Genomic DNA, 26,827 nt, shown 5'->3' on the forward strand with positions numbered 1-26,827 from the left:
GGATCCAAGTCCTAAGGATTATCAGCGTTTGAACTGGAATAAGAATGCAGAACCGGGCCTTCCAAACCTCCCACATGCCCCCATCTCACTCACACAGTGCCCACAGCTCATTGGAAAACTTACCAAATGGGACAATGATGGGACACGTAATGCTATAGGCCATGATGACAGTGAACACACACAACATCCAGGCATACATTGCTCCAAATTCATATTCAAATGCTTGTTGCTAGGAACAAAAACAAAACACCCAAAACTCTCATGTCATCTATCAATGTGTCAGGAGTTAAGAATAGATTCACTAAAGCAACAATTCACCTTCTCTTATTCTCTCCCTATGAGAGATCAGTTATTTCCCTAAGAGGCATAAATGACGTAATTAGAGAGATGAAGTATTACGCATTTTAAGCATCTCTACTTACAGAAAATATGCTGCTTCTTTCATAGCCTTAAAGTAATTCCTCGGGGAATCTGTTCTCATCTACAAGAAGCAACTACTTAAAACCACAAGGCAGAAAATAATTGTGCCAAACTCAGAACCTGCATCTCGCTGCAGGTTCCATTGAGTCTGTACTGTTCCTTGTGTTGGCTTTCCCAGTAGGGAAAGCTCAAGGTATCAAAGCTTTGGTGTTGTCAGTATTCCCACTTTCTCCTCTTGGGATTAGGAAATCAATATAAATTATTTCAACCAGAGCAAGAGCAAGGGGTAATATGCAACAGTTAACAGAAGCGAATGTTTAAAAGAATCTTTTAAAAATGGAACCCACCCACCCATAGAAAAGAAAAAAAGAAAAAAAAAAAAGAAGGAAGAAAAAAAAGAACAGAGGCAGCTGTATACAGACTTAAGTTCCCATTGTAACACCTGGAATTTCAAGCTGCAAGACAATACATCATCTGGAACTTAAAGTCCACCACTTAAAATGGAATATAGACAATAAGTATATATTTTGCTAGGCGTACGTTCAGATTAAAGTAAATTGCACACACCTGTGGGCTGACAGAAGAAACTAACTATAGACAGATTTGAATTTAAAAAACCCTGAAGTTTAGACTGTAAGATTAAATCAGAATTATCCTATAAAATCCAAATCATAAAACTCTGACTTAGAGCTGTGAAGAGGAAAATACCTGAAGTTCAGAGCTTTGGTTTTGATTTTTGACCATCTCTGACTTGAATAAATACCTCCCCGTTATCTGTGCTACAAATGAAGGGAATATGAACCTGTCATGGATGAGTGAAACAAAGGCCAAAAAAAAAAAAAAAAGAGACAGGAGATGATAGTTAATGGTATGAAGGATGGGGGCTCCCACTGTTTCTGATAAGGATCAGCCATTTAATTGCCTCTTACTAAGGAGGGGCTCTAATACCTGTTTAATATTTTTCCTTTCTGCTGTGGACTTGGCCATTATCATGCGTATGGTGTAAAGGATGAGGCCAGGCAGGCGCAGCAGTTCCATCCCATTGCCAATGAAAGCAGAGGCAATCACATAGTTCACAAAGAAGGCTCCCTGGTCAGGCAAAAAGACACATCTGCAAGGAAAGACATCAGACACTGACTGGAAAGCAGACAAGCAAATACAGCATATATACAATGGATCCCTATCACCTTTGGAAATCTCTTACCATAAGGATAAGCACTGGACACCATAAGAAGTGGCTAGAAGACTTCCGATAATCTTATTGAAAAAAAAAAAAAGAGTACTACACAGCTATAAATGCAGTAAGTGTAGTATACTGTAAGAGCCTGGCTGAGTTGCAGTTCAGATGGGGAATAAACTGTTCATGAAAAGATACAGCAGTCTGACGAGTGGCTGATAGCAGACAAGAGCATCATTTGATGTCTGCAACAGCAACCCGAGACAAGATGAGATAAGACTGCAACAGAATAATTGTCTCTCCTAGCTTAGTAACTCCTAATTATCTTCTTGTTACTGATTTTGAAACAGCATTTGGAAACCTAACTATGTCCTAATAATTGCATTCTATTCTTTCCCTCCAGCCACAGTCACAAGAGCTTACAACCACCAATATCTGCAAATTTGCAATGCTGGTGTAAAAACGTTCGTGTTTCTTAAAATCAAGAGTCAATGGATTTCAGAAAGAGAACTGCTGCAGCTATTTGGTCTCACTGTAATCCTTGGGAAGATCCCCTGTCCTTGATATGCAACAATCCTCAGTACATTTTCTGGTCCCCTTCTCACCTGCATCATATCATCCTGTCCTTTCTTGTCTTCTACAAAATTTGTAAGGTTTGGGGAAAATAACTGTCTCTTTATTGAATGTTTGCATACATTAGCTAGCAGGGAAAAAGCATGGATTCCTTCATAGCAAAATCACTTGCATTCTCCTCCCCTTATTCAGAAGCTCAACATCATCCCACAGGGTACCATCCCCGAGCAAATTTTAATAAACACTAACCAAGGTTAGTCAACAACAACAACAACAAAAAAGTCGTAAGTATTCCTTTAGCAAAGAGTTGCTAATACTTACTCCAGCCTAACTGCAGAATCAGACGATTCTCTGTCAAACAGCCAACGGAAAAAAAAATCAAGGCTGAAAGAGAGATGGTTAATGTAATTCAGTCTCCAACAGCTTAGTACTGTGTAAAATTGCTTCTCTTTTTAAGTAGTTCAGATCAGGATAGTGGATAGAGAGAACTTAATCAAATAATCTGAACACTACTTTAGCTTTATCACAGTTACTGATGGTCAGAAATAGGAAAAAAAAAGATACAGAATCAAACAAAACAGAAACGTCTACTTCATACTAAAGTTTTAATGATTCATTTTTAGCAGTTATTATATAGATAGGACAAATACATGTTACCCAGTTAGCCAGGGAAACAGTCAAACACTGTAAAGGTGGAAAGAAAAGGACAACTATAACTGAAGTATAAGACACAGTCAGGAAACTGGGTTCTCAGCTATGATGGTAAGTATGGGCAACTTCCAATTAGTAATTGATCTTATGAGGTCTTAAATTTCTTTGCTGAAAGAAAAGTCTGCCTTTGGAAACTTTAAGGGCTATGAGGTCCTCAGATGAAAGATGAGCATTGAAATCTAATGCATAATGACAATACAACCACAGACACTGGAAGGAGTGAGGGTACCTCAACTAGCAACTAGAAAACAGAAGTAAGTTGTCTCATATGATAAAAATACTCAAACATTACACTGTTAAACTATGATTTGTTACCTGGTCAGACCAAGGGAGGGCAGAATCAATACCATGAAGATCAAAAATATGTAGACTTTATGCATCATTATTCTGTTCTCTGCAGATCTACCAACATAAGAAGTCACGGAGTAAGAAACTCATACGAAAGACTTCCACACATGAAGGATCTTGCCCAGACAATGTCAACACCTGTCAGACTTCCAGCTTCCCCTACCATATCACATTGCTACAAGATACTCACAAAACAAACATCTTTGAGAAATTCACTAACTTGGACGAAGCAGGCTCTCAGTATCTTCTTGGGCAAAGAAAACATTTCTGAACATTAATCCAGACTCTGGATTAGCATCACTACAGGTCTGCACCACAAGCAAGGGGATGTGCGACAATCACAGCTGGTCTCTCATCCAATGATACATCTCGCAACAGCTTGTAAACAAACAGCTCTTCAAGTGTTATGCCAAGAGGGATTAGGGAGTTCGTAAAAGGGCACCACTGCCAAGAAACCAGACACTTAGACAAGCCACTTGACTGCCCTTGCCAAGTGTCAAGTCTTTGGGAACAACATGACACTACTAATGCTATACCCCTACTATAGTAGCAGGAACATCTATCTAGTGACACACTGTTGCCAGAAAAGTGCAGTGATTGCTATAAACAATTCAGACTGTTAAAGGTGGTATCTGATAGGGCATTAAAACCACAGAGATTTTATTATAGGATCATGTAGCCCTTGGGCACTCTGGGGCATATCAGTATAACTATACGGAGGCTTGAAATCAGATCTGTGATCACTAGTGACTTTAGAAAACTATTTCAACTGACTGAGAAGGGCTCAGAGTTCATGTGCCTAGTGCAACTACCAAAAAAAAAAAAGCTGATGAAAAGCATACAACTTTGATGAATAAACAGTAGATTCTGGACACAAGGTCTTTACAAGGGAATGGTACAAAAAATTAAAGTCCAAAAAATTTGACCTTAGAATATAAAAACAAACAAAAAATGACTGCAGGCATTATGGAAAAAGATTGAGTGAAGTCGAGTGAAGCTGGGATTCAACATGCAGTACCATGCTTTTATCTGACTGTAGGTAAACTGGGGATGAAATCTGGTATGCCAAACTAAGCTGTGCCAAGTTATCCAAGTTAGCAGCACGTCACTGTGCTTGACATCTTGGAAGTGCACCAGTCATATCTGAAAACCTTGCATCAACACATCTGCTGGGCCTTGGTCCCATAGGTCTCCTCAGATCACCACTAACAATATCCAACAGCAACTGAGTTGTGCACCAAGAGTTACATCCAGAACATTTTTTCCCCACACAAAACAACAAAAGGTGGATGTTCTTTTTATAAGTAGCATGCCAGCAGTTGGAGTACTTTCTGTTGAAGTGGGATTCTGGGTTTCTGTGATGTTCTCAGCGTGGAGAGGATCCAAACCCACACCTCCTATCTCCCCAGCAAGCGAGCTAGTTATGGGATCAGAGGCACTTCCAATGCTCCTGTTGAAGCTACACCCCCTGAGCCTGCTTATACATTTTTTTCTGATTAAACACAAAGAGGCGGGGGAAGCATAAGCAAATCATGTGGTCAGATTACACTTGCTGCGTTGATTACAAATTACTTAACCAACACTTTGGAGTTTATAACATTAGAAAGAGATGAGAACATGACTTTCCCCACTACAAGAGGTCTGTGGATTTAAGAACTCCATGAAAGATAAGCACTTTCTCCATTTATTTTAGTAATTCAGCTGATAAGGCCAAAACAGAGAAAATCTTTCTTACTTTGTCCAGTGGGACTCCAGCAAAGTTGAGTAATAGACAATTGTTGGTAGCAAAGCCGAGAAGGACCAGAGCAAGAGCGTCGGGAAAAACTGACTGACGATGGGATTCTAGTGGGGGAAAAAAAAAAGTAAGAATAAGCATTAAAAACATTTTAATGCAGATGTGGTAGAACAGAGGCTGCAATATTTTGCTTTTTGTAAATTATAGCAGGTTGGACTGTGGAAATTGTATTTAGATACAGTCTTAAAATAAGTGAACGCTCAGCACTAGTGTGCAAGACAAAAAACAAGAGTAGGATTGAGAATTAAATTCCATGAGAGTGAAGTCTCACAAGCAGTTTTTATGTAGTTTACTCTAGCTTGGGGAAGTATTTAAAATTAACAGTTTGCAAGAGACTTTAGCTGCAGTCAAACTAGGACCAGATACATATGCCACCCTGTTTTGAATCCAATAAGAAAAATAAAACCATGGCATTTTACTTCAGAGTTTAAAATCTGAATTCCCCCCTTCTCATCATAAAAATCAAAATACAAATTGGACTTGAAATTCCATTTTTGACAAAGGTTTTTGATTACAAAATTTAGAATTATGTAACTTTGGAATGCAAATTTTTATTACAAACAAATAAGACATTTATAATAATATAAAGTTTCAGATGAAATTACTTCAGCCTACTATCAACAAACAAAAGAGGACTAGAGACCTGATTCTAGACATATGCTTTTTAATCAGTAGTTACGTAAAATAACCCTGAGAATTTCAACTGAATTTAGCTTATAGACATTGTTTCATTGTGTTACTATACACCTATCAGTTTATCAACATTTTGTTCTGATACACAGCTATATCCAAACATATGGTGATACTCACATTAAGGTAGTGAATAGGTTTAGTGACATTGAACTTGTCCATGGTTGAGATGATTATGGAAGGAGTAGTAAGAAAAAACAGCACAATAAAAAGAAGCAAATTAATGCAAGCCCATCTAAACCACCATTTCAGTCCACGCACTGAAAGATTTTTCCTGGGAAAAAAAAATATTTAAAAAACAAGCAGTAAGCATTTGCTGTTAAAAAAAAAAATACATACTATCTGTCAAGTATGAGGTGGCACTGCTTTTTCTAAATAGAGCTTTCATAGTGTCAAATTTATATAACAAAGCACTACACAAGTTCCAGTTGCTTTTAGAAATAAAGAAAACTGTACAACCCTTCTTGAATGATAACAAAAATTGCACTTGCAGAATAAGTCTTTAGTCTTTCATAACACAAACACAATGTCTAATGTAGTTAAGGTTTGGGATGAAACACTTCCACTGTTTAATAATACAGAAGTACTAAACAAAGTTAGAACAAGAAGAGACAGAGATAGAAGAAGATACAGAGAATTTCTGCAAGGAGAATAGCTATCAGAGGCAGAATCTACCAAGAAACTGTGATTTGGGGGGAAAAAAAAAATTAAAACACCCTACATCCCTTCCTGCCATATTAAAACAGCAACCACAGGTCTTAAACAGGTAAAGTTCTTAAACGTTATCTGAAATGGTTCCCAAAAGGACTGAAATGATTTGAACCCCAGCTAAAGCCAAGTATTTAGAACAGACAAAACAAGGATACAGAGACTCAGTAAATCCCCAATTATGACAGCTCTTTTTGTGAACCTAGGTAAGTAACCTGGCAAATCCCTGTGCCTCCTCTTCTTCATGGGGGAGGGGAACACCAAAAAAACAAAGCCAACAAAACCCCACCATGTTCACCTCTCAGAGACGTTTAGAAAAGCTTTGTAAGTGCTTCAGCACATTGAGTCTCAACGATCATTTCCTATGTCCATAGGACAGTACTTGAAGAAATTAAGAGGAAACGAAGCATGCAAGAACCCTTTCATGAAAAAGGCAGATTAAGCTGACCGTACTTGGAAAGCAGCTTGCAAGAGATTTTTAATTCATGTCTCAAAATAACACAGCTGCAAGAGACAGAGCTAAGAATCATGGTTGTTTGCTTTATGGTTAAAGATTCTGTACTTTATTCCCAACTGTAGAATTGTAGTTCTAGAGAAAACCTCTCAATTATTAGAAATAGATGGCACAGTCACCTTAAAAGTAATTTTCTATTAAAATCATTAGGAAAAAAAGTGTACTTTTTTTTTAAAAAAAGTTATATACAGGTGAAATACAGTAACTTGTGCATGTTTGTGTCTCACTTGCAGTTTTGGTTTGGGCAATGGAAATGTAACAACAAATTTACTTTTATATGAACAGGGGATTATATTGACCCAACCCTAAGTTATTTGCAAAGCGACTGGAAAACGTTTAGTCATTTTTAGCCTATAAGCATGACAGAAGGCAGCACAGAAGCAGTTTCATTCAAAAAGCATTTATCTGTTTTCTGACACTCTTCTGCAAGCAGTGAGTAAAGTCTGGGAAATTTACTGGGTCAATAAAAAGATGTTAGAAGACAGACTATAGTTCACAGAGTGGATCAAGTTATACTCATCATGTGGCAACTCAAAAAAATATACATACTTAGAGAATACACAGCACTAACACCAAGTTGCTTTCCTCAGATCTCAACAGTAGATATGCATTAACCTCAAAAAATGGAAAGGCTGAGGCACAGACATTAATAAGCTGATTTTAGTTTTTTTATTTTTAGTTAACAGGAACTGCAGGTACCAGAACTTTGGGGTGGCAAAATTCTAATGAGCCTCTGAGAGGCCTCCCCAAGGTCAATGAAGAACACCAGTAATGGAAATAAAGATGCAGATCAACCACATTCAAACACTACATAAAGTCTTAGTTTAGGGTTAAAGAAAAAAAAGCATTCAGCCCCCTTCCCCTGACCCCACTCTAAACCTACATTATCATAAATAAATGGATGTAAGACAGGAATCTTACCAACAAATATTCTCAGGATAAGGAGCATATGTAACCTCCCAGTTTGATATGCACAGCTCCCTGCTGTAGGACGATGGCTGGGGTTCTCCTTTACACTTAATACTCTGACATTTGCAGGCATTAAAGTCCTTAAGGATACTGTAAGGAAGAAAAAGAGGAGGAGGATTTTTCCAAATCTTTACACCTGAAAATGCTGCATATGTAATGAGAAAGACTGGGAATAGTGATAAAGTTTTTTTGCTTTTAATAACCAGAGATCAAGATAGTACTTGGACAACAACATAACATTATATCATGCATGTAATGACCATCATATAAACAGCTACTACCACAGGTCTTTGAGATCTGACAAAGTCGGAAAGAAAAAGCAGTCTTGGTTTGAATTGTTCGGTGCTTCTACCAACACCAACAACAGCAGTGACTCATGTTAAAAAAAATAGTAAAAAAAATAAATCAAAGCCTGAGAGCATTGGAAAAAATAAAAATAAAGACAGCCAGTTCCCCAAACACCTCTTTATGTACTTACAGCTGTTTTCAAAGCAAAGCAGACTACAGGATTAGTCTGCACTCTCATTTCATTACACTAGTATCAAAACTATCCAATTTTGCCTTGAGTACCAATTCTCAGAAAAATTTTTATCATGCTGGTATTCTCACAATTCAAAATATTACCCTCTTTCACCCACTCCTAAAATAATCACAATACTTAATTTTATCTGCTAATATTATGAGTTGATTGACAATCAATGTATTTAAACAAAATTTAAACATGCCCAGAATAAATGCTTTCAAAGATTTCTCAAAACACAGCAATAGAAGCGCCAGGCATTTATTCAGAGACAGTACAACCGTGTGTGCGTTACTGTGTAGAAGTTGTTCCACTCCAGATAAGCTCTATTACACTAGCGTGGAAACAGTATATATTATATTTGAACAGGTAGACTCTAAAATTCCTGAACATGCTTGTTTCTCAGTTGTGCTCTTAACATAAAGAAAACAGAGAACCACACACCCTAACACCAAACAAACAAAGAAAAATAACCCCCAAAACCCACATCTTTACCTTACCAGAATTCAAGTAGTGATGTCAAATTGCCAACAACTTGCAGCAGCAAGTATTTAAGAAAGTTAATTATACTTCGACAGTTTATTTTAAAAAACACATACAGAGCAAGCTTTAGCACTACCAGCCATACTACCAAGCACCATCATTAACTAAGCTTCTACAACCACCTGTCTCCATGAACCTCGGTCCTGGCTTCCTGTTTCTCCCATCCTATTTCAGGGCTCTGTGGAGCAGAGCACACTAAGGGCACAAATAACTTTCTAATTTGATGGTAGCCTCAGCTTCACATGTAATCTTGTCTAATTTTCCACAGAACAGAGTCCACTGCATCAATTCCAAGCTAAAAAAAATAAAATCTTTTCAGTCCTTGGTAATTCAACTCAGAGATGGCTGCAGTGCAACTCAGAACACATGCCCAAGAGGAGACTATCCCATCAAAATGGTATACAAGAAATTAGCAGCTTGAGAAGGAACTTCAGCGCTTATTTCTTCTTTCAGTTTCACATCTTAAAATGTTATTTCATGCTCTAGATTCTCTAAATATAGTGTGTAACATTACAAAATTAGGAGGGAGGCAGATTTCACCATGGAATCACTACTCAGTTAAAGAGCAGCAAGCAAAACTCTCTCCAGCATCTCAAATTCTTGCAAGGAATTCTGTATCCTGGACTTCCTTGAAAAAAATGCCTGAAAGACTGGTGCTCTAACATGACTTGAAGGTCAAAAGAATACAGACAATTTAGATCAAAGAGGCTATAAAGAATAAAAAAGGCATGATGTGTTATTTTTGTAATACAAATATTATTCCGCTTCCCTTTATCCACTTTGTGTTAGTAAAAGATGCTCACAAAGTGCCAACAGAAAACAAGAGGCTACATGCATTTTCTCTACAAATGGCCGAGTAAAAGGTGCTGAACAACTTCTGATAAGAGGCCTATGCATGTATCTATAATAACAGGTAAGAGAGATGCATAATGTGTATCTATCATCTATGGCCAGGTCAGTCACTGACTCTACTTTGTTGAGATGACTACCTAGCCATGTAATTTGCACCCATTGTGACAGCTTGGTAATTGGACCATTTGCACAGTAGAAAATGGAGAAATCAGTAACTTGAATACAAAAGCCAATTAGTCTGGCCTACTATTAACCTACACTGATGGACTGGATACCACACAGAAGAGAAAGGCTCCTTATCCCAATAAATGTCCAGAGCCATTTAGTCCCTTAGATATTTTCTTCACTCAAAGCATAGAGGCTAAATGCACACTTATGGGAAAACTTACCGGAAAGCAAAGCAGACCAAATCCACAGGATGGTGAAGCAGAAGAAAGGAAGAACAACCAACATAAGCAAACAAGCAACACAAACAGGAGATCAGGTGTACTATTATAGTCAAAAGAGAACAAGCAAGACAGCAGACAAAACTTACTAGGTTGCCATGGATTTATCTTGAAATGTTACAAAAGCCATTCCCAGTGGGTTATTATGAACAGCTTGTTCCTCTCTTGAATATTCTTCCATCAGTTCATTTCTAACTTTGGTGTAATAATCTACAGCATCCTCCTGTCAGGAAATTGATGACTGTTACATCCAAGTACCAGATGGCTAATATCTTCATTAAAATACAGCTTACACAAACCATAGTCTCTCTTCCTCATACTACTTCCACAAATCACGTCACAATGCAAAGACAAACAAACAGGAAGTTCTTCTTGTCCTTCAATTTTTGCACTAAGATTACATTTCAAAAGTTTTGGGGAATGCCTTTTCTGTACACTGCAAGAACATGAAGGATGAGCTATCTGCAATAAATGAATAAAGAATTTTCTAAAGCTTAACAAGATGTCACACAAAAACTGTTCTCTACTCTTCCAACAATCTACTAAAAATGAACTAAAATGCCATCACTAAAAATGAACACAATCTCTTACCCTTTCACATCCTCTCATTTCACAACAGCAGAACTGACCACATGGCTTAGGGTTGATTTGGACCCGCTTGTGATACTTCTGATGCAGGTGTTCATAGTAAGTCAGGCTTTTTTCTGCCTGTTTTCTGGACAGAAAAATACATTCATAACATTTTGCAAGAAAACAGTATCAACATCAAGCTTAAGAAGAATATAATCCTCAAGATAAAAAGTTATGTCAAGGACTGGTGACTGATTAATTTGTTATCAAAGATATTCACATACCTTATTTTGGCTACTTAGCATAATTTATTTTCAAGTCTGTAATAGCATTATACAGCCTACGCTTGTAGTGATGTTCCAGGAAAAAAAAAAAACCAACGTATAGCCCAGAAGATAACACTTCTTTCTCCTGTGACCAGCACCTCCAGCCAAAGAAGCAGGGTCCCAGAGTTATTAATTCAATAGTTGGGTTTTCCACTTTGCACTGCCTGACAATAATTAAATAAATATGTGCATACATAAATAAATGATCAGCAAGTCAAAGCTTATCTTATGCAACACACGATGTACCACACCTACAAGAAATGGGTTGAACCGCACAACTCGTCTTAAAACACAGCTGACTAAGAGGAGTCCAGACCAGAACTTTAAGAATAGAATTCACTTCTAGTATGTGCAAGCTTAGTACTCCTGGTATATGTTGATTAAGGACTGGCAAAGCATTCATAAAATTATGCTACACTCAGGTAGATTACAAAAACAAGTACCTTTTTTTGAAGAGACGAATAAGCTTGGCTACATCATAACACAGCTGGACTTCCAGCACAGTGCAGGTTGGGTAGGCAGCACTGAAAAGGAAGCAGTACATGAGAACAATAAGAACAGGAAGTACAATGAAGAAACTGTTTGAAAGAGCATCACTGATGTCTATCTGACATCTCAATCACTTATTTCATTTCTGAATAAGGTATCAAGAGTAGAGACTTCCAGAGAGACAGTTGCTGAAAGTTACTTTAATATCAGATGTGCAGCATTATTCCCAAGTAAAGGGCATGTGGGAGCATGAATGGAAAGTGTGGATACACAGCCACTTTCTTAGATTTTAATTTTAAGATCAGCTAACTAACTTTATTGAAATATAATCTTTTATCAATTCTGTCTAAGGAATAAGATATGCTTTTAGCAGATGGATACTACAATATGAATTTTAAACAGGGCAAGAGTCAAAAAAACATTTCTGCTTGGGTAGGTAAAACTACTAGGACAATTTTAAATCTCCTGTTCCTAATGATACTACTCAAGCATGGAACTTACGTGAAATGGCCTTGTATTGTCTCTTCTTTTGCATTTTTTGGAAGACCAGTTATAAACAATGTGCACCTAACCTGCAAGAAAGAAACCACATCACGAAAAAGAAAACAAGAATATGTGGAAGGCAGTGACACAGCATAAGTAGCTGTATTGTAGAGGGGAAAAAAGGTAGGAAATTTTGATTTTGATGGGAGCTGCATCTATTCAAGACAGCACCACATTCACCTTCTACATTGGTAATAGGTTACACCAAAATTTCACAAATCCCTCCCCACCCCCCTCCCCTCTATCCATTTTCACAATTCACTCAGTGGACCTTTGCTTTCAGTGAATTCCTTCACACTTATGTGACATTCTAGCAAGCAGGAGGCATCTTAGCAATTTGATTTTTTAGCATTATCCACTTGCAAACATGCTGTATGGTTTTTTTCACCCCAATACAGAAACTTACTATGTTTTCTTCTTTATATGTGACATACTTCATGTGATGTCTCATGAAGACAACAGTCAGAATCAGGTAAACAACAGCAAAAACCGTGTGCAGCCAAAGAAGATTATTACTGTCAGACAAAATGTTATGAATATGAGAATCAGGAAGAACTAATTGTCCAACTGATACAAGTAGCCATCAAAATGCTAAGCAGATCAGAACCTCTCACTGAACACAAAACAAGAAAAAAAAGGTAGTTACTGGTAGTCAGTCATGCCTGTGCAGATGCCTTGAACAGCCATTAGGGCTACTTGCTTATCATATAATTCTATGGGTAATAGACCTACAAAGAAAACAGATATTCTATGACATGGACATTTTTAGACAGCATTTGACTTGCACTTTCTCATTCAGGTGACCAATAGCACACACCATGCTATTTGCCAAAACGTTGGGTTTTTTTTTTATTGGCTTTATTAGTTACTGTGCTGAGTGCATAACTGAACTCTCCTTCAACACAGTCCTTACTCAAACTGAAAACAGCCTAAAACAGCCTAAGGGTTGATCTGCTTGAGGGGAGGAAGGCTCTACAGAGGGATCTGGACAGGCTGGATCAATGGGCTGGGGCCAATTGTATGAGGTTCAACAAGGCTAAGTACTGGGTCCTGCACTTGGGTCACAACCACCCCATGCAACGCTACAGGCTTGGGGAAGAGTGGCTGGAAAGCTGCCCAGCGGAAAAGGACCCAGGGGTGTTGGTCAATAGCCAGCTGAATATGAGCCAGCAGTGTGCCCAGGTGGCCAAGAAGGCCAATAGCATTCTGGCTTGTATCAGAAATAGTGTGGCCAGCAGGACTAGGGAAGTGATCATCCCACTCTACTCGGCACTGGTGAGGCCGCACCTCAAAGACTGTGTTCAGTTTTGGGCCCCTCACTACAAGAGAGACATTGAGGTGCTGGAGCGTGTCCAAAGAAGAGCAACGAAGCTGGGGAAGGGTCTAGAGCAGAAGTCTTGTGAGGAGCGGCTGAGGGAACTGGGGTTGTTTAGCCTGGAGAAAAGGAAGCTCAGGGGAGACCTTATCACTCTCTACAACTACCTGGAAGGAGGCTGTAGCCAGGTGGGGGTCGGTCTCTTCTCCCAAGTAACAAGCCATAGGACAAGAGGAAATAGCCTCAAGTTGTGCCAGGGGAGGTTTAGATTGGATACTAGGAAACATTTCTTCACCGAAAGGGTTGTCAAGCATTGGAACGGGCTGCCCAGAGAGGTGGTGGAGTCACCATCCCTGGAGGTATTTAAAAGACGTGTAGATGTGCTGCTTAGGGACATGGTTTAGTGGTGGACTTGATGACCTTAAAGGTCTTTTCCAACCTAAATGATTCTATGATAAATACAGGGAGTAAATTCTGCTTCTCTGATAGCTCCTTCCTCAAAGCTTACAGAAGTTCCGTTCTGTGAACAGTTCTTCAGTTTTGCAAAGAGCATTAATAATTACAATTAACCTAAAATACAGGAATCTATTTTACAGATAAAAAAAACCCCAACCAAACAAAAAATCCCCACTAGTTACAAGGATTCATACTGTGGTTAAAAAAAACCAAAGTGCATTGGCAGAAACTCTATTGGATATAGTAGCGTAGATAGATATGGATTGATCAAGTAATAAACAGAAAAACTGTACAGTTTTGCATCTCAACTATTTTACAGACTGTTTTTAAAACACAGAATTTAACTTTAATCGTGATCTTGGATGGGGAAGATATGCATACACAAATCTGATGTAAAAGAATTTAAATCATCCAAGTTACACGTTCTAGTAAAGCTGTCAGCTTTATTTTCCTTCTGAAGTATGGTTTCTTTTAATGTGGAAATTTCTGAAAAGAATATCACTAGCTGTGCAGTCATTAGCCAAGAGAAACATGTGGTGTAAGAAGTAAGAGCTGAGAGAGTAGGAGCCAAGCCTCCAGATTTCTTATCAGCACTGTAACTGCATAGCCTGAAGTAGAACATATCCCATTTTCAGTTGATGAAGCGTGAATAAGTAATTCCTGCCCCATGAGCCACGCTGCAAGTATCAATTCATGTGTTTAGAGACTATGGCAGGAAACAGACATAAGTATAAAAGTACTCTGCAAGATTTACTTACCTAGTTTGTAAATTTACTATAGTTGTTCTTCCAAAACTATAGGGATCTTTATCTAAGAAGAACAACAACAAGTAGCATAATTAACTGGTGCAACATTCACATGCAAGCTATCAGAAAGTCAGCTTTTATTCTATTTTTTTAAAATGTTGATATACTTCTTTTTAATGCTGAGCATGTTCATCATTAAAAAGATTTACACTCATAATCAATGCTGGTTTACACGGTATTGAATTTTAAAGTTGGAAAAAAACCCCAGGATTATACCACATTCAACCCATCAAGAGAAATAATAGATTATTTTAAAAATCTGCATACTAGATCTTTGCAGCAGTTCCCTTTCTCCCTCCAATCTCCCTTCACGTCCATTAACAACATTGATCAGGGATCTGAACATATTTCGTTCATGTTTTTATTCCATCTTCACTGATTTCTTATCTCAGTTTTTTAAACTGCATTCATTCAGTGTTGACAAAACAGTACTGATAATCTTACTGAGGTCAAAAATTAGAAAGTTTATATGACATTGTTTCTTTAGAGTGTCAAGTATTTTAAAAAATGATAATCAAGTGAGTGAAAATGGAGTACATGTTCACAAAGGGAAAAGAGCTAAGTATCTGGAAAGCAAAACAATCTTCTAGCATGGACTGTTAAATCACATTGCAAGTTAAGTCATCACAACAGAAAGAACTGCAAGTGCACAAAAATCAACGTATGGTGGAAGGGGAGGAAGAAGAGGAAAGACAATAAAACTTCACATTTGTTTTTCAGATGTATTTCCTAGCATCACAAAAATTAATGCAGGAAAACAGAAGCTGTATTCTCCTGCTTTAGAAGGCCAGTCACACTCTGCCACTTGAATTAACAGAGCATCTATTGGTATCCAAGATACTACAACTTTTATCAAATTGTACTTAGAGAAAGAGAAAGACAGTGCACACAAATTGATGCATATTACAAAAATCTATTTTGGTATAAATATACAGGTAGTAAGTAGACCAGAAGAGGGAACTACATTCTGTAAGTTCTTTGAAGGCACCAGCATCTCTCTCTTTACTTTACAAAGAAGGTGAAGACAGCAGCTAGGGCACCAGTTGTGTTGGATTTGATTCTGTAAAACTAGGGATGCTGGCTGAGAACAGAGAGATGGAAAACAAGGAAGGAGAAGTGACTGTGAAGTGATAAAGGGTCCTCTGAAAGCACAAAAGAAGAAAAGAAATGCAAAGAAGAAAAAAAGAACAACAGTGGTCTTTATGAAAGCAGATACTAATATAAACAGAGAATTGCTAAGAAAGAGTTCATAAAAGGGAAGTCAGAGATGCCAGTTCCACAAAGAAACAACACTAAAGGCACAGGTACAACGTATCCCATTACAGTTGAGGGCTAAGTCACGAGACTCTTTAAAACACAGGTAGGAGTAAACTGAAAACAAGAACTAGGCCACATTATTAAGGACAATAGAAGAGAATAAATTATAGAGACAAACATCAGCAAGGTCAGTACACAAAATACGATGCAATTGTTGTGGTACAAGAACAAACAAAACAAAACACAAGCAAGTACTCCATTTGAGAGCTCCTGGGAAAACCAAATGAATTATTGCCTTTTTTTTTTTTTGCATCACTATTCACCAATATGATCAACAGTGAACAACTCTGTAAACATGGTCTTGACAAGACTGATACAAAGCCAGGTATAAAATGGGCTTATAAGGGCTCCTTATCAAAAACGGAACAATGTTTAAACAGTACTTAAGAGAATTCTGTCCACCAGTATTCTCATTAGCAACCTGAATGGCAGACTAGAGGACACACTTATTGTAATTGTTGAGTGTGAATTAATAATGGAAAGAGGTAGGTGTCACACTGGCAGACATAATCAGGACTAGACTGCAAGAAACATGAAACAATTCTTTGTCTAGTCAGCACTGACAAAGTCTCAGCGAGAAGATTTGTCCAGTTTTGAGCCACAAACCAAGATAGAAGGGAACAATGGGAGACAGTCTAGCTAGATTAAAATAAAAGTTCAGAGGATGGCTGATGATTTTATGATCAGCCAAACAGAAACCATTTCTCATTAATGACAGAATTAACTGGTCTGGTTTATCAAAAAGAGGAGAAAGCACAGATGAATTGATAATCCTCAAGCAGATAAAAGGATATTGCAAAGAAGAAAAGAATAATCTGTTCTCCCCAGTGATCTTAAATGGCAGCAAAAGAGATTCAGACTGAACACTAGAAAAAGATTTCTCAACTGTGAAGACAGTTTCCATTGACAATCACCACCAATAAAAATCATAAAGAATGTCTAGATAAACACCAGTTAAGAGGGCATAGGTCAAGTTAATCCTGTCTTGAGCCTTCTAGGTCTAGCTATTTATGTCTGCATGTGGTCTGCCATCTTGTTTCTGACAACAGTTTTTGCCAGACGTTTAAAGAACCCTCTACTTCCATACAAATTTCACACAAAATGACACACACATCAGACTGGGGTGGGGGGAAGGACCAAAGAAAACCTTATTAAGTTTCCCAAAATAAAAAAAAGCCTAAAAGCTTTTGCAATGATATAAAACACAAAATTCTTCTCAGAATACAAAAAAAAATTCTTACCAAGTAGATCACCTGATAGGTTGACAGGCAATATGACACACACAGACAAAATGCTGACAGCAATCAACAAACAGATGATGTGACGCTGGAAGGCAAGGTAATGTATGGCATCTTCACCACATCTCTCATGAATCTCGTCATCACTGCATCAGACAGAAAACACGCAGTCAGTCTACTTAATACCCTGGGGGTTTTGCAGGGTGGTTTTTGAACATACACTAATTTCTCAGTCTACTCAGTGACATCTCCATCAATCCCCATCCGTTTGCAACATGGTTATGTTCCTCCATGCATAAATTTAAGTTCCAAAAGTGTCTTTTTCTTGTGCAGTATCAACATACAAAAATTAACATGAGGGAATTTAAGATGGAAACAAGTAATCTGAAAAGCAAATATAAATCCAAGTTCTTTTTTATCAGCCTAAAAGAGGACAAAGTCATTTGCTGTGACCTCCTGCTTTATGACAGTCACAAGGTGTTAAGCCTAGCTCTCAAACTTTAAGATCACACTATGACAGTGTTCGCTCATCTCCATAAAGGCTCCCCATGAGGAAAATGACAACAGAATCACCTTACTCTTATGAGATCCAATTAACACAAGACATTAATAGGCTTTGGAATGAACTCTCATCATCTATCCATTGTCAGCAAGACAGATCATTAAAATAGTTCGTGGAAAAGGACCTGAAAAGGAACTGAACTAGCAAAAACAGAGAAAGACAGGCTTAGTCCTCACCCCTTTTTTGTTTCAATGTACCCAAGCTAGAAATTGGTTTTTAAAAGTCATGATTTACTAAGCCCCAAGGGATACAACATCACATGTCTAACGCTCAGTTTCTGGGAAACAGTGGGATGGGCTTTTCCTAGTTAGTCAATTCCAGCCCCAACTAAACCACCAGTTCTCCACAGAAATCCTTGCAGGGAAACCCTGTTTCCTGCCCAGGGCCTTACTGGCTTCAAACAGGGGAACACCCACACAGTACTCTTTGAAGAGTAAAAGCCTAGGGCCTAGTTATTAGCTCAGAATCCATATAAATGCCATAGATTCACTTAGGTTCACACACTGTCCCAAGATCAGGAAGTCCCTGGGTTGCCAGCAGAAGGATGACTGTATCCTGAAGAAGTATTCCCATAAGCTGACCTTGTTTTCATACTCTTTTTCCACCCCACCAGAGGCACCTGTATCACTATTTCTATTAAACTCTATCTACTCAAGGAAAAAAAAACCAACCAAACATTTTTGAATGCAAGCCCCCTTTTTTAATTAAAAAAGTGCAAAGCAAACCACAGCTCACTATTTCCGTTTCATATACTTACTGCATCCGAAAAGCAGCTGTCATCCATGAACAAAAACCCTAAAAATAAAGAAGGAAGCTTTTAGGAGCTAACATACAAAAAATATAGTCTCTAATCTGTAAGGTTAAGAGAAGTGTTCCTATTAAGCCAATCTCTTAGCTAAAAAGCTGGCAGTTTGTTACTCCGAAATCATCATTTAGAAACATACAAAAAAATACCTCATATTCTACATACTTTTTACAAGATACTTCATATGTCTGTCTTCAGAGAGTATTTAAGGGGTTTTTTAATTACTTGCATGTTTATTGCTTGGGCTTCTTAAATTTATACAAGCGTGTCCAAATCCCATCTCCAATGAACAAAAATCAAGATTAAGGCTTCTAAGGAATTTTTTTAAAGGATTGTTTTAGAGCAGAAAAGGTGATTATTTTTTCCAAAACCATTTCCAGAGACTCTCCAATTCAAGGATAAGTTCTGCGAGAGTCTAATACAAGTTAATCAGTAAATGGTAGTTAGAAACAACACTGTGATTACGTTAACAGAAGGGCTTCTTGTGCAGGTTTACAAATCCTCCTATGAAACTGTACCGCAGAGATCACATCTCACTGAATGTTCCAGTATGGTTCAAAAAAAATCTTGTCTCTCGAAAGGCCTCTTGTTTCAAGTGAATAGTATCAAGCTAGAGACATGCATTTTTATTCAACAGTTTCAATGATAAAGTTGCTTTAGGGTTTTATAAAAGATGAAGAAAACTACACAAATAGGAGAGCAATCCTGATCAAACACCAGTATGCTTTTGATGCTCACACAATTATTTAGTTTTGCAAGGCTAGATATTAAGTTGATACATATATAAAATGTTAAAATGTAGGCTGCCACCATTGGACAACTCTCTCATGGTTCAATCTGAAGCTGCAACACAAAATGGGAGAGAGGTGTGAATTCAAAGACTCCAGAGAGACCATGAATGGAACCAATTAAAAGTTTGGCCAAAAAATTATCTTCCACTTCAAACCAGTTTTAATATTATGAGCACATGGCATTATTACTAGCCTCACACTTGCATCCAGTTTTCTCATCTTCGTGAGGAAGACAATGTACTATAAAGACCAACTAGGTATTATTTGCAATGTGAACATAATGTAACTTCTTGAACTGTTATTTAAGCACAAATTATTTAGTAGCATTTTTCTTTCCTGCCTCCCCTTTGAAATTCTAACACATAGTTCCCCTCCCAATTAAAAAAAAAAGTCACTTAAAAACAACGACACAAGATACTGGTTTGTGATATGGCAATAGTTTGTCAGGAAATGGAGAGAGATAGAGAGATTACGTATGGTTCTATAAAAGCACAATACACAATGCATTATTAATTTTTGCATATAGATGGTCTTCCAGTTTAATGACTGGTTCATTGGGCTGGGTGGAATGGCAAATTACAGCAGATTCCATTGAACAGTTTACATTAAAAATGAAAACATATCAAAACCCTAGAATACTTACCCTATCATATTCAAGATCTTCAGGTACTGATGAAGATGTTGACAATCGGTTGTACCTTGATTCACTAAAATACATTAAATGATGCTTTTAAGTATCTTTAATAACAGATGATGGAATTCCACAGAATTATTTCAACTTTAACAATTCTGAAGTAACTAAGGGAAGTAGTACAAAAACATTTTTTCACTTATGAAAGCTGTGGTTTTCATCTTGTAGCATATGGTTAATTATGGAAATTTTTGCTGTGTCTTATGTTGAAAAGGGAGGACATGTGAGCTCCTGACCTGAAAGCATTTAACTGAACTAGAAAGAAAACAATGGTTTATTGGGATATTAAACCACAGTAACATAAGAGAATGCAACACAGGTTTGGAAGCCTAGCGAGGATCAGAGTTGCAAGATAGCTTCCTGTTCAGATATTCCTCATTACAAAACATCACCTCTTTTCCCTCCATCTCTCTTCCTTCATCTTACAGCCACTAGTCAGAATTTCTGTGCACAATTACCTTCTCTTCCCTTACCTGTGGGGCCACCTCCTCACACAAATTCAGTCCTGTAGCAAGGCTAGAAACATTTAGAGACTCTGTAGCCCTCAAATATAGCAAAGTACCTGGGTTTTAGTTTGTTGGTAAAAAGAAATGTTGCACTGGTGATGTGCCCATAATTACAGGAAAATCCATGTTAAAATGGAGTGTATTCATAGGTGTATCTATGATAATTTTGACCTAACTGGCTCAGGTCACAGTCCGGCAGGGACAGTAACATAGGCTCCTAGGTGTCCAGCTGCTCAAGGACCTGTTTGTCCCATGCAGGCCTCTACAGCCCACGTGGAAGCCTATGCCAGAGCATCTTCATTCTTGCTGCCTGAGCTAGCTGTCTCAATTATTGCTCATCTTTTTTTTCGCCATCTACTTTTCACAATTGTACAAGGATTACACCTAAAAACCACATTTTGAGTCCTTTCCTGTTCCTTAGTTGTGAATTTACCACAACTTAGTCACACCACTAACACCGGGAAGAGGCTCGCTGTTAAAGTCTAACCACTTTATAGACATACTGCTAGCTTTTAAACATCCCAAGACATCACCCTGCAGAAATAATATTTAAAAACAAAAAACAAAATAAAGCTCATTTGCAGTATTACTAAAAACCAGTGAAGAATTTCAGAAACTTGCAATGATACATTTCTTTTTTATTTTTAACCTCTTCAGAAATATTATGGCACAGGCTGCACTGGGAAGATACTGGGCTTGAGCCAAGATAAACAAAATAGTTAATATCCTTCTATCACAGAAACACACTGTAAACATCAATGTGTAGGTATATGATGTTAGCAGACAAGCTATTTTCTTACCTCCACTTCCTTAACCCACAACTGTAGAATGAAATTAATGATTGTGCCAACCACACAACTACTACCAAAATCACAAAGAGTAACTCTCTGAGTAGGACATATTTCACACAAAGCAGCATGACGACATTTTTAACAAATATGTGCATGTGATTACAAACATATCTAATTGATACAAATGCACTTAATTTAAGCCCTATTTACTGTACCTACTTCCACATTCCCCAAATGGTTTCAACAAATCAGTCTGATTGCATATCTTTTTTACCTTTCAGCTTCTGACACCAGAGCAACACGACCGTAGTCCCAGAATCTCTTTCTTATAATGGAAAACAGTAATATTAAAATCTAGAAAATAAAACCAAAGATCTTTAATAATTATGAAGTGGAAAAATAAATATTCATTCTTAGGTGTACAGTAACTGTCAAAAAATGCTGTCCTAGCTCCTAAACCAACTGTCATGTGTCAACCAATCCAATGGTGGCCATGCTACAAACCAACCTGTCTGGGACCAAAGGACAAGAACCTCCTTTATAATTTATAAAGGAGGAGAACTGCATGCAAAAATACTTCTGAACTGCAAGTGTATGAAGTTTTGTGACAGAAAAAGTAACAAGTAGTACTTCAGGAGAAGTCAAAACTTTCATAAATACACCTTTAATATTATTATTTACTTAATGACCAGAACTATGATGGAAGACTTGCAATTTTATTTTATTTTATTACTAAACAGTGATGTAAACAGGCTGTAGGGGGCTCAACTACATTCTCAAGTATGAGAATTCTCTTTATCTTCAGTAAAAGTAATATATTATTATTATAACTCATAAACCCCAGAAACTTATATTTGATCTCTGCAATGTATTTTTATCTCCCCCCTGTATTTTCACTTTTTGAAAGAGGCTAAGAAAACAAGAAAAAAAAAAAAATCACTATGTATTTCACATATGCTTTTTTTTTTTTTTGAAGAAATAAGTTGCTCTCTACAAAGCAATGAAGCAGAAGTAACAAGGCCTGTTTTCTATGCATATGTAGCATACGCCCTCACCTCCTAGCCCCTCCTACATCCCATACCTGTTTGACTAGAAAGTGGTGCTAGTGACATAACTTATTTGGATCTATGCAAATACCAATGGGCCAGCCAGGATACATGTCAAGATTATCTACGTGTCAAGATTACACAGCTTATTCCCGCATTTCACCATGAATAAAACCTTCTTATAAGAGCCTTCCTCATGACAGAGAATATGAATTTCTATCTTCCTCCTTCATCTGGCCATTAAACTTCATGCAAGCAGGGAAGTTCTCTAGACTCTTTCACAACTTTGGTTGAAATTGGCTGATGTATTCTACAGTTATTAGGAGGAACTACCAGAACTACCAAAAATGGGAAGACAATGCAATATATAAACCTCACTTTCTTAGGAAACCGGCCTAGAAATAATATTCAGAAACCTATCAGCTGACAGTTACTAAAGGGATCTGCAGTAAACATGTCATGAACATAGGAATACAGGAGTTGTTAAGTAAGTTGCAGTACTCAGTACTTGAAGAGAAGAGCCTTCTACATTGCATCTAACTCTCTACCTAATGCTGTTTGAGAGGAGGGTTCAACAGCAAGGAACTCAAAAGCAGAGACTCAGTATCTTAAAATAAAGCTTTATTTTAAAATAAAAATAGCTTTAAAAAAAAAAAGTTCCCCCAAACACTCCAACTAGATCTTATTAAATGCTGTGCCACCAGTCGCACAGAGCAGTAAATACTGTACCTCCTCAGAAAATGGATTTATGGTAGCATGCTGCATACACCAAATCAATAGCAAAGAATGCCACTACATAACTTTTAGGAACATCCTCTGCATTCCTACAGAAATACCAGCTCAGACTTTACACAAGTAGTTTTAAGCTTTTCCACAGTGGCTTTCTAGAACTCAGGAACTATGTGATCCCTTTAGTCTCATTTTACTATCAGAAACCTCACTTATCAGGCCAATTTCAGATCTACAGCTCTTTTTCTGGTGGCTTAAGACCACCTAGACCAAACTTATAGAAATAACCGTAGGTTTTATTGGAGTCTCAGGTCTCCAGATCAGCTCCAGTTTTGGAGCCTCCAGGCCAGCAACTAATCCTATTCCTCCTTTGGTCAGGACTGAGCTGATCAGTACATTATCTCCTCAACAGCTTCATGAAATCTAATTTTTAAAAAAATCTCTGAAATGACAGATTTTCCGTATTGTATTTCCTTTTGAAAAACAATAAAGTTAGCAATGGTGTTCCCTCCCTGAAAAGGTACCCAGTACTTAAACCCAGAGTAAGGAAAACATGTTCTTGCAGTTAAGACAAAACATAGAAATTTGAGCTACCACTACAAAGCCCACCATGATTCCACATACAGACGCTACCATATTTCATCTCTACATCTGCACATCCAACATACACTGATACTGTCATCCCACATGTATGTGAATCTTTATCAATATTTGAAAATACTGAAGTTTTGACGTTCCTAGGATGGCCTTAGCATATTTCTTATTCTGAAGATTCTCAGAAACAAATCCCTATCTGATAAATTAGAGAATTCTGAACAATCTAACTTCTGAGAAGGCCACAAGGATTTTCAACACAAGAAATAGAAACCGAGCTTACAAAAAAGAAGGTTACATCAAGCAGCAGGACAGTTGGGATTCCACCAAAAGTTACTCCTTGGAGCACCGTGCTGCCCTGGGCAGTGCTGTAGCAGTACGTCTCACTTGTCGAGTTGAAAGGTACACTTCTATTCCAGAAGTAGACCAGATGAGAATGTCCAAAATCCAGAAAAAAGAAAGGGTTCATTTTGTCTTTCCCTTAAAAAAAGAAAAGAAAAAAAGTGAAACACCATGTGAAAAGCCTGCCTGGTATTTATGAGATATACTGACATTACAAGTACAAGAAGTACAGGAAGATTCAACCAGGAAACTACTTCAGAAGCAAAGTCATGTTTACCAATCTTTCCCTGTAAAATATTTTGCAATAACTGACAGTCTCAGTTAGTAGCAGCGCCCAAGCAAGAATTCCAGACATCTAACCAACCATGTCCTCTACAGGCATTCGAGGAAGACTATGGAAGACCCACACAAAACAAACTTCCCTATCTTCTAACCTATTCTGATATCTTCTAACCTGTATTCTGGCCCTACGAGTAACACAGGGCATTAGATATTCCAACAACAGCAGCTTGAAGATTATGCTCCTAGTCGATGAGCATGTGTGAACGTACCAGCTTATGAACTTTGTATTCAAATGTCAAGACCTTGAGATTATTAACAAATTTGCCACCAGTTCCACAGAAAAGAACTACTACACAAATACACATGCTCCTCTCTGTTCTTGGAATATTGTGTGATTCTCCTTTTTTAATAGGAGAATTCAACTGAAAGAACAGCACAGTAATTACAGTGCATCATGAACAAGAACGAACAAAGAGTATTTCTAATTTTCTAAGATAACAGCCATCTTCCTCATTTTAGTCAACTGACCTGCTCAGACAATGTAGTAACATACAAGACTTTACAAGATTTGGCTATTGATACTTTGTATCAGTGCAGGTCTCTTTATCAGTGCAGGCAATTGCTCACTTATTTTGGGGCTTTCCACTTCAAACATTTCTTTTCTTGGATCTTATTAACTCGATGGTTCCCATGTACTTGGGACAAAAGCATGCTTCATGCAGAACATAAAGAAAGCATACCCCAAAAACTCTATCCTTTGAAAGCAAATATTGTAGGTCCTCATCATACAGGTCCAGGGACACTACTTTTGGGATATCATGCCTCTGTAAGAGGACTGCACATGTCTCTGATGACAGCACTATTGTGGATGCTGGAAACAAAACAAAACCAAAACAAGAATATGAATAACTACAAGTTCTCCCTTTAAACAGCAGGAAAACAACATAGAGAATACTCCTCTCAAAACAGCATTTACTAAGTGTTGGACTGTGTAATTTGTGCCGTTAATCTGTCCTTGCTTTCTAAGGATTGAAATTTAGTGCTGGCAGAAGAGAAAGTATTTTTGAACATACTTTAGAAACCGTCATAACAACTGCGGAGACTGCGTGCTAAATTTTAAGTAACGCACCGGATCTTATCAGACACAGTTTCCAACGCTTGAAAGCTATTATTTTAAAATAAGACAGCTGTCAGGAAGATAAAGAGAACGGCAAGGCCTCCCACGGGGGGAGCTGCGCTGCAGCAACCGAACGAGCATGCAACGAGCGGCTGTTCGCGACCCTTCCCGGGAACGCGAGCACCGGTACGGGCTCTAGAAACGCGAAACCGTTTCCCTTATTTTGGCTGGGATCCCGACAGTGTCCCCGGCCCTGGGAGGGGCGTGAAATCGGGGCTGGCAGAGCCAGTTTCCCCAGGCGGCACACCAGAAAACCCCAGGGCTCGTAACTCGCGAAGGGAGCCAGCCCCTTTGCTCCGTGCTCGCCTCTGGGCAAGGAGGATGTGCGGGGGTTAGCCCCCCGCCCTGCACCGCCCCTCCACAGGGAGGGGACGCCCCCAGGGCTGCCCCGGCCGCCCGCTCCCCGCCCCGAGCCCGCGGAGGGCCGGGGTCCCTCTGCGGCCGCTGACGGGAGGGCGAGGAAGGGGGGGCTGTTTCCTCAGGAGGGCCGGGCGGAGGGGAGCGGGAGGCGGCCGGCCCCAGCCCCGACCCCGACCCCGGCCCCGGCGGGCAGCCCGGCCCCACCCCACAGCACAGCACAGCCCACGCCCCGGCGGCCGCCCCTCAGGGCTGGGCTCACCTCGCCCTCGCCCTCTCCCCTCCCTGCGGCCGGACCTGCCCCGAGGCCGCCTCACGCAGCCCCGTCCCGTCCCCACACAGCGTCGCCGCCGACCGACCAGAGCTGCCGCCGGCAGCGCCGCTCCCGCCCTCCTTACCTGCACCGAGGCGGCCTCGCCTCTCCCCTCCCCTCTCGTCTCCTTTCGTCTCGTCAGCACACAGAGCGCGGCGCAAAGCACCGCCCCAGCCCCGGCAACAAGTCCCGGGAGCCGCGCATGCGTGTCCCGGCCGGGCCGTGCCGGGACCGGCGGTTTGAGGCCGGCGCGGCGGCCATTGGCCCCCCGCCTCCTTCCCTCCCGCCCTCACGGGGCAGGCACAGCCCCAGAGGCGGCTGGCTCTGCCCGAGGGGATATTGCTGCCTTTCGCTTCCCTAGCCTTCTCTTCCAGAGCCTGAAGTGCTTCCCTCAGGGAAGGGACCCCGTAGTAAAGTAACCGAGGGAAAGTTGCTGTCATTTTTCTTGCACTGCTGTCCCTTTTCATCTGCCGCCCATACGACATGGCGGTCAGGAGGTGCAGTCACCTGGTTTT

At 39.1% G+C, this 26,827-nt stretch overlaps 1 protein-coding gene across 5 annotated transcripts in view; it reads right to left on the reverse strand.

The window, feature by feature from the left end:
• TMEM63A (transmembrane protein 63A) overlaps window positions 1-26,524 on the reverse strand; it is a 61,695-nt gene extending 35,171 nt beyond the window's left edge. For 3 of the 5 annotated variants that reach the window (XM_072857032.1, XM_072857033.1, XM_072857031.1), the window contains exons 1-20: window positions 26,398-26,524; window positions 25,206-25,336; window positions 24,125-24,321; window positions 21,747-21,826; window positions 20,128-20,191; window positions 18,646-18,683; window positions 17,330-17,472; window positions 14,724-14,775; window positions 12,601-12,709; window positions 12,153-12,223; window positions 11,606-11,686; window positions 10,858-10,981; window positions 10,356-10,489; window positions 7,858-7,995; window positions 5,835-5,988; window positions 4,965-5,071; window positions 3,197-3,283; window positions 2,492-2,554; window positions 1,369-1,531; window positions 124-229 (exon numbers count right to left, since the gene is read on the reverse strand). In XM_072857032.1, the coding sequence (XP_072713133.1) occupies window positions 124-229; window positions 1,369-1,531; window positions 2,492-2,554; window positions 3,197-3,283; window positions 4,965-5,071; window positions 5,835-5,988; window positions 7,858-7,995; window positions 10,356-10,489; window positions 10,858-10,981; window positions 11,606-11,686; window positions 12,153-12,223; window positions 12,601-12,709; window positions 14,724-14,775; window positions 17,330-17,472; window positions 18,646-18,683; window positions 20,128-20,191; window positions 21,747-21,826; window positions 24,125-24,310 (1,900 nt within the window). In that variant the 5' untranslated portion in view covers window positions 24,311-24,321; window positions 25,206-25,336; window positions 26,398-26,524. The remainder of the gene's footprint in view (window positions 1-123; window positions 230-1,368; window positions 1,532-2,491; window positions 2,555-3,196; window positions 3,284-4,964; window positions 5,072-5,834; window positions 5,989-7,857; window positions 7,996-10,355; window positions 10,490-10,857; window positions 10,982-11,605; window positions 11,687-12,152; window positions 12,224-12,600; window positions 12,710-14,723; window positions 14,776-17,329; window positions 17,473-18,645; window positions 18,684-20,127; window positions 20,192-21,746; window positions 21,827-24,124; window positions 24,322-25,205; window positions 25,337-26,397) is intronic. The other 2 variants (XM_072857035.1, XM_072857034.1) reach the window with 2 other exon arrangements.
• Between the last annotated feature and the right edge of the window lie 303 nt (window positions 26,525-26,827).

Source organism: Ciconia boyciana, chromosome 3 (assembly GCF_034638445.1).
Source record: "Ciconia boyciana chromosome 3, ASM3463844v1, whole genome shotgun sequence".
NCBI lineage: Eukaryota > Metazoa > Chordata > Aves > Ciconiiformes > Ciconiidae > Ciconia > Ciconia boyciana.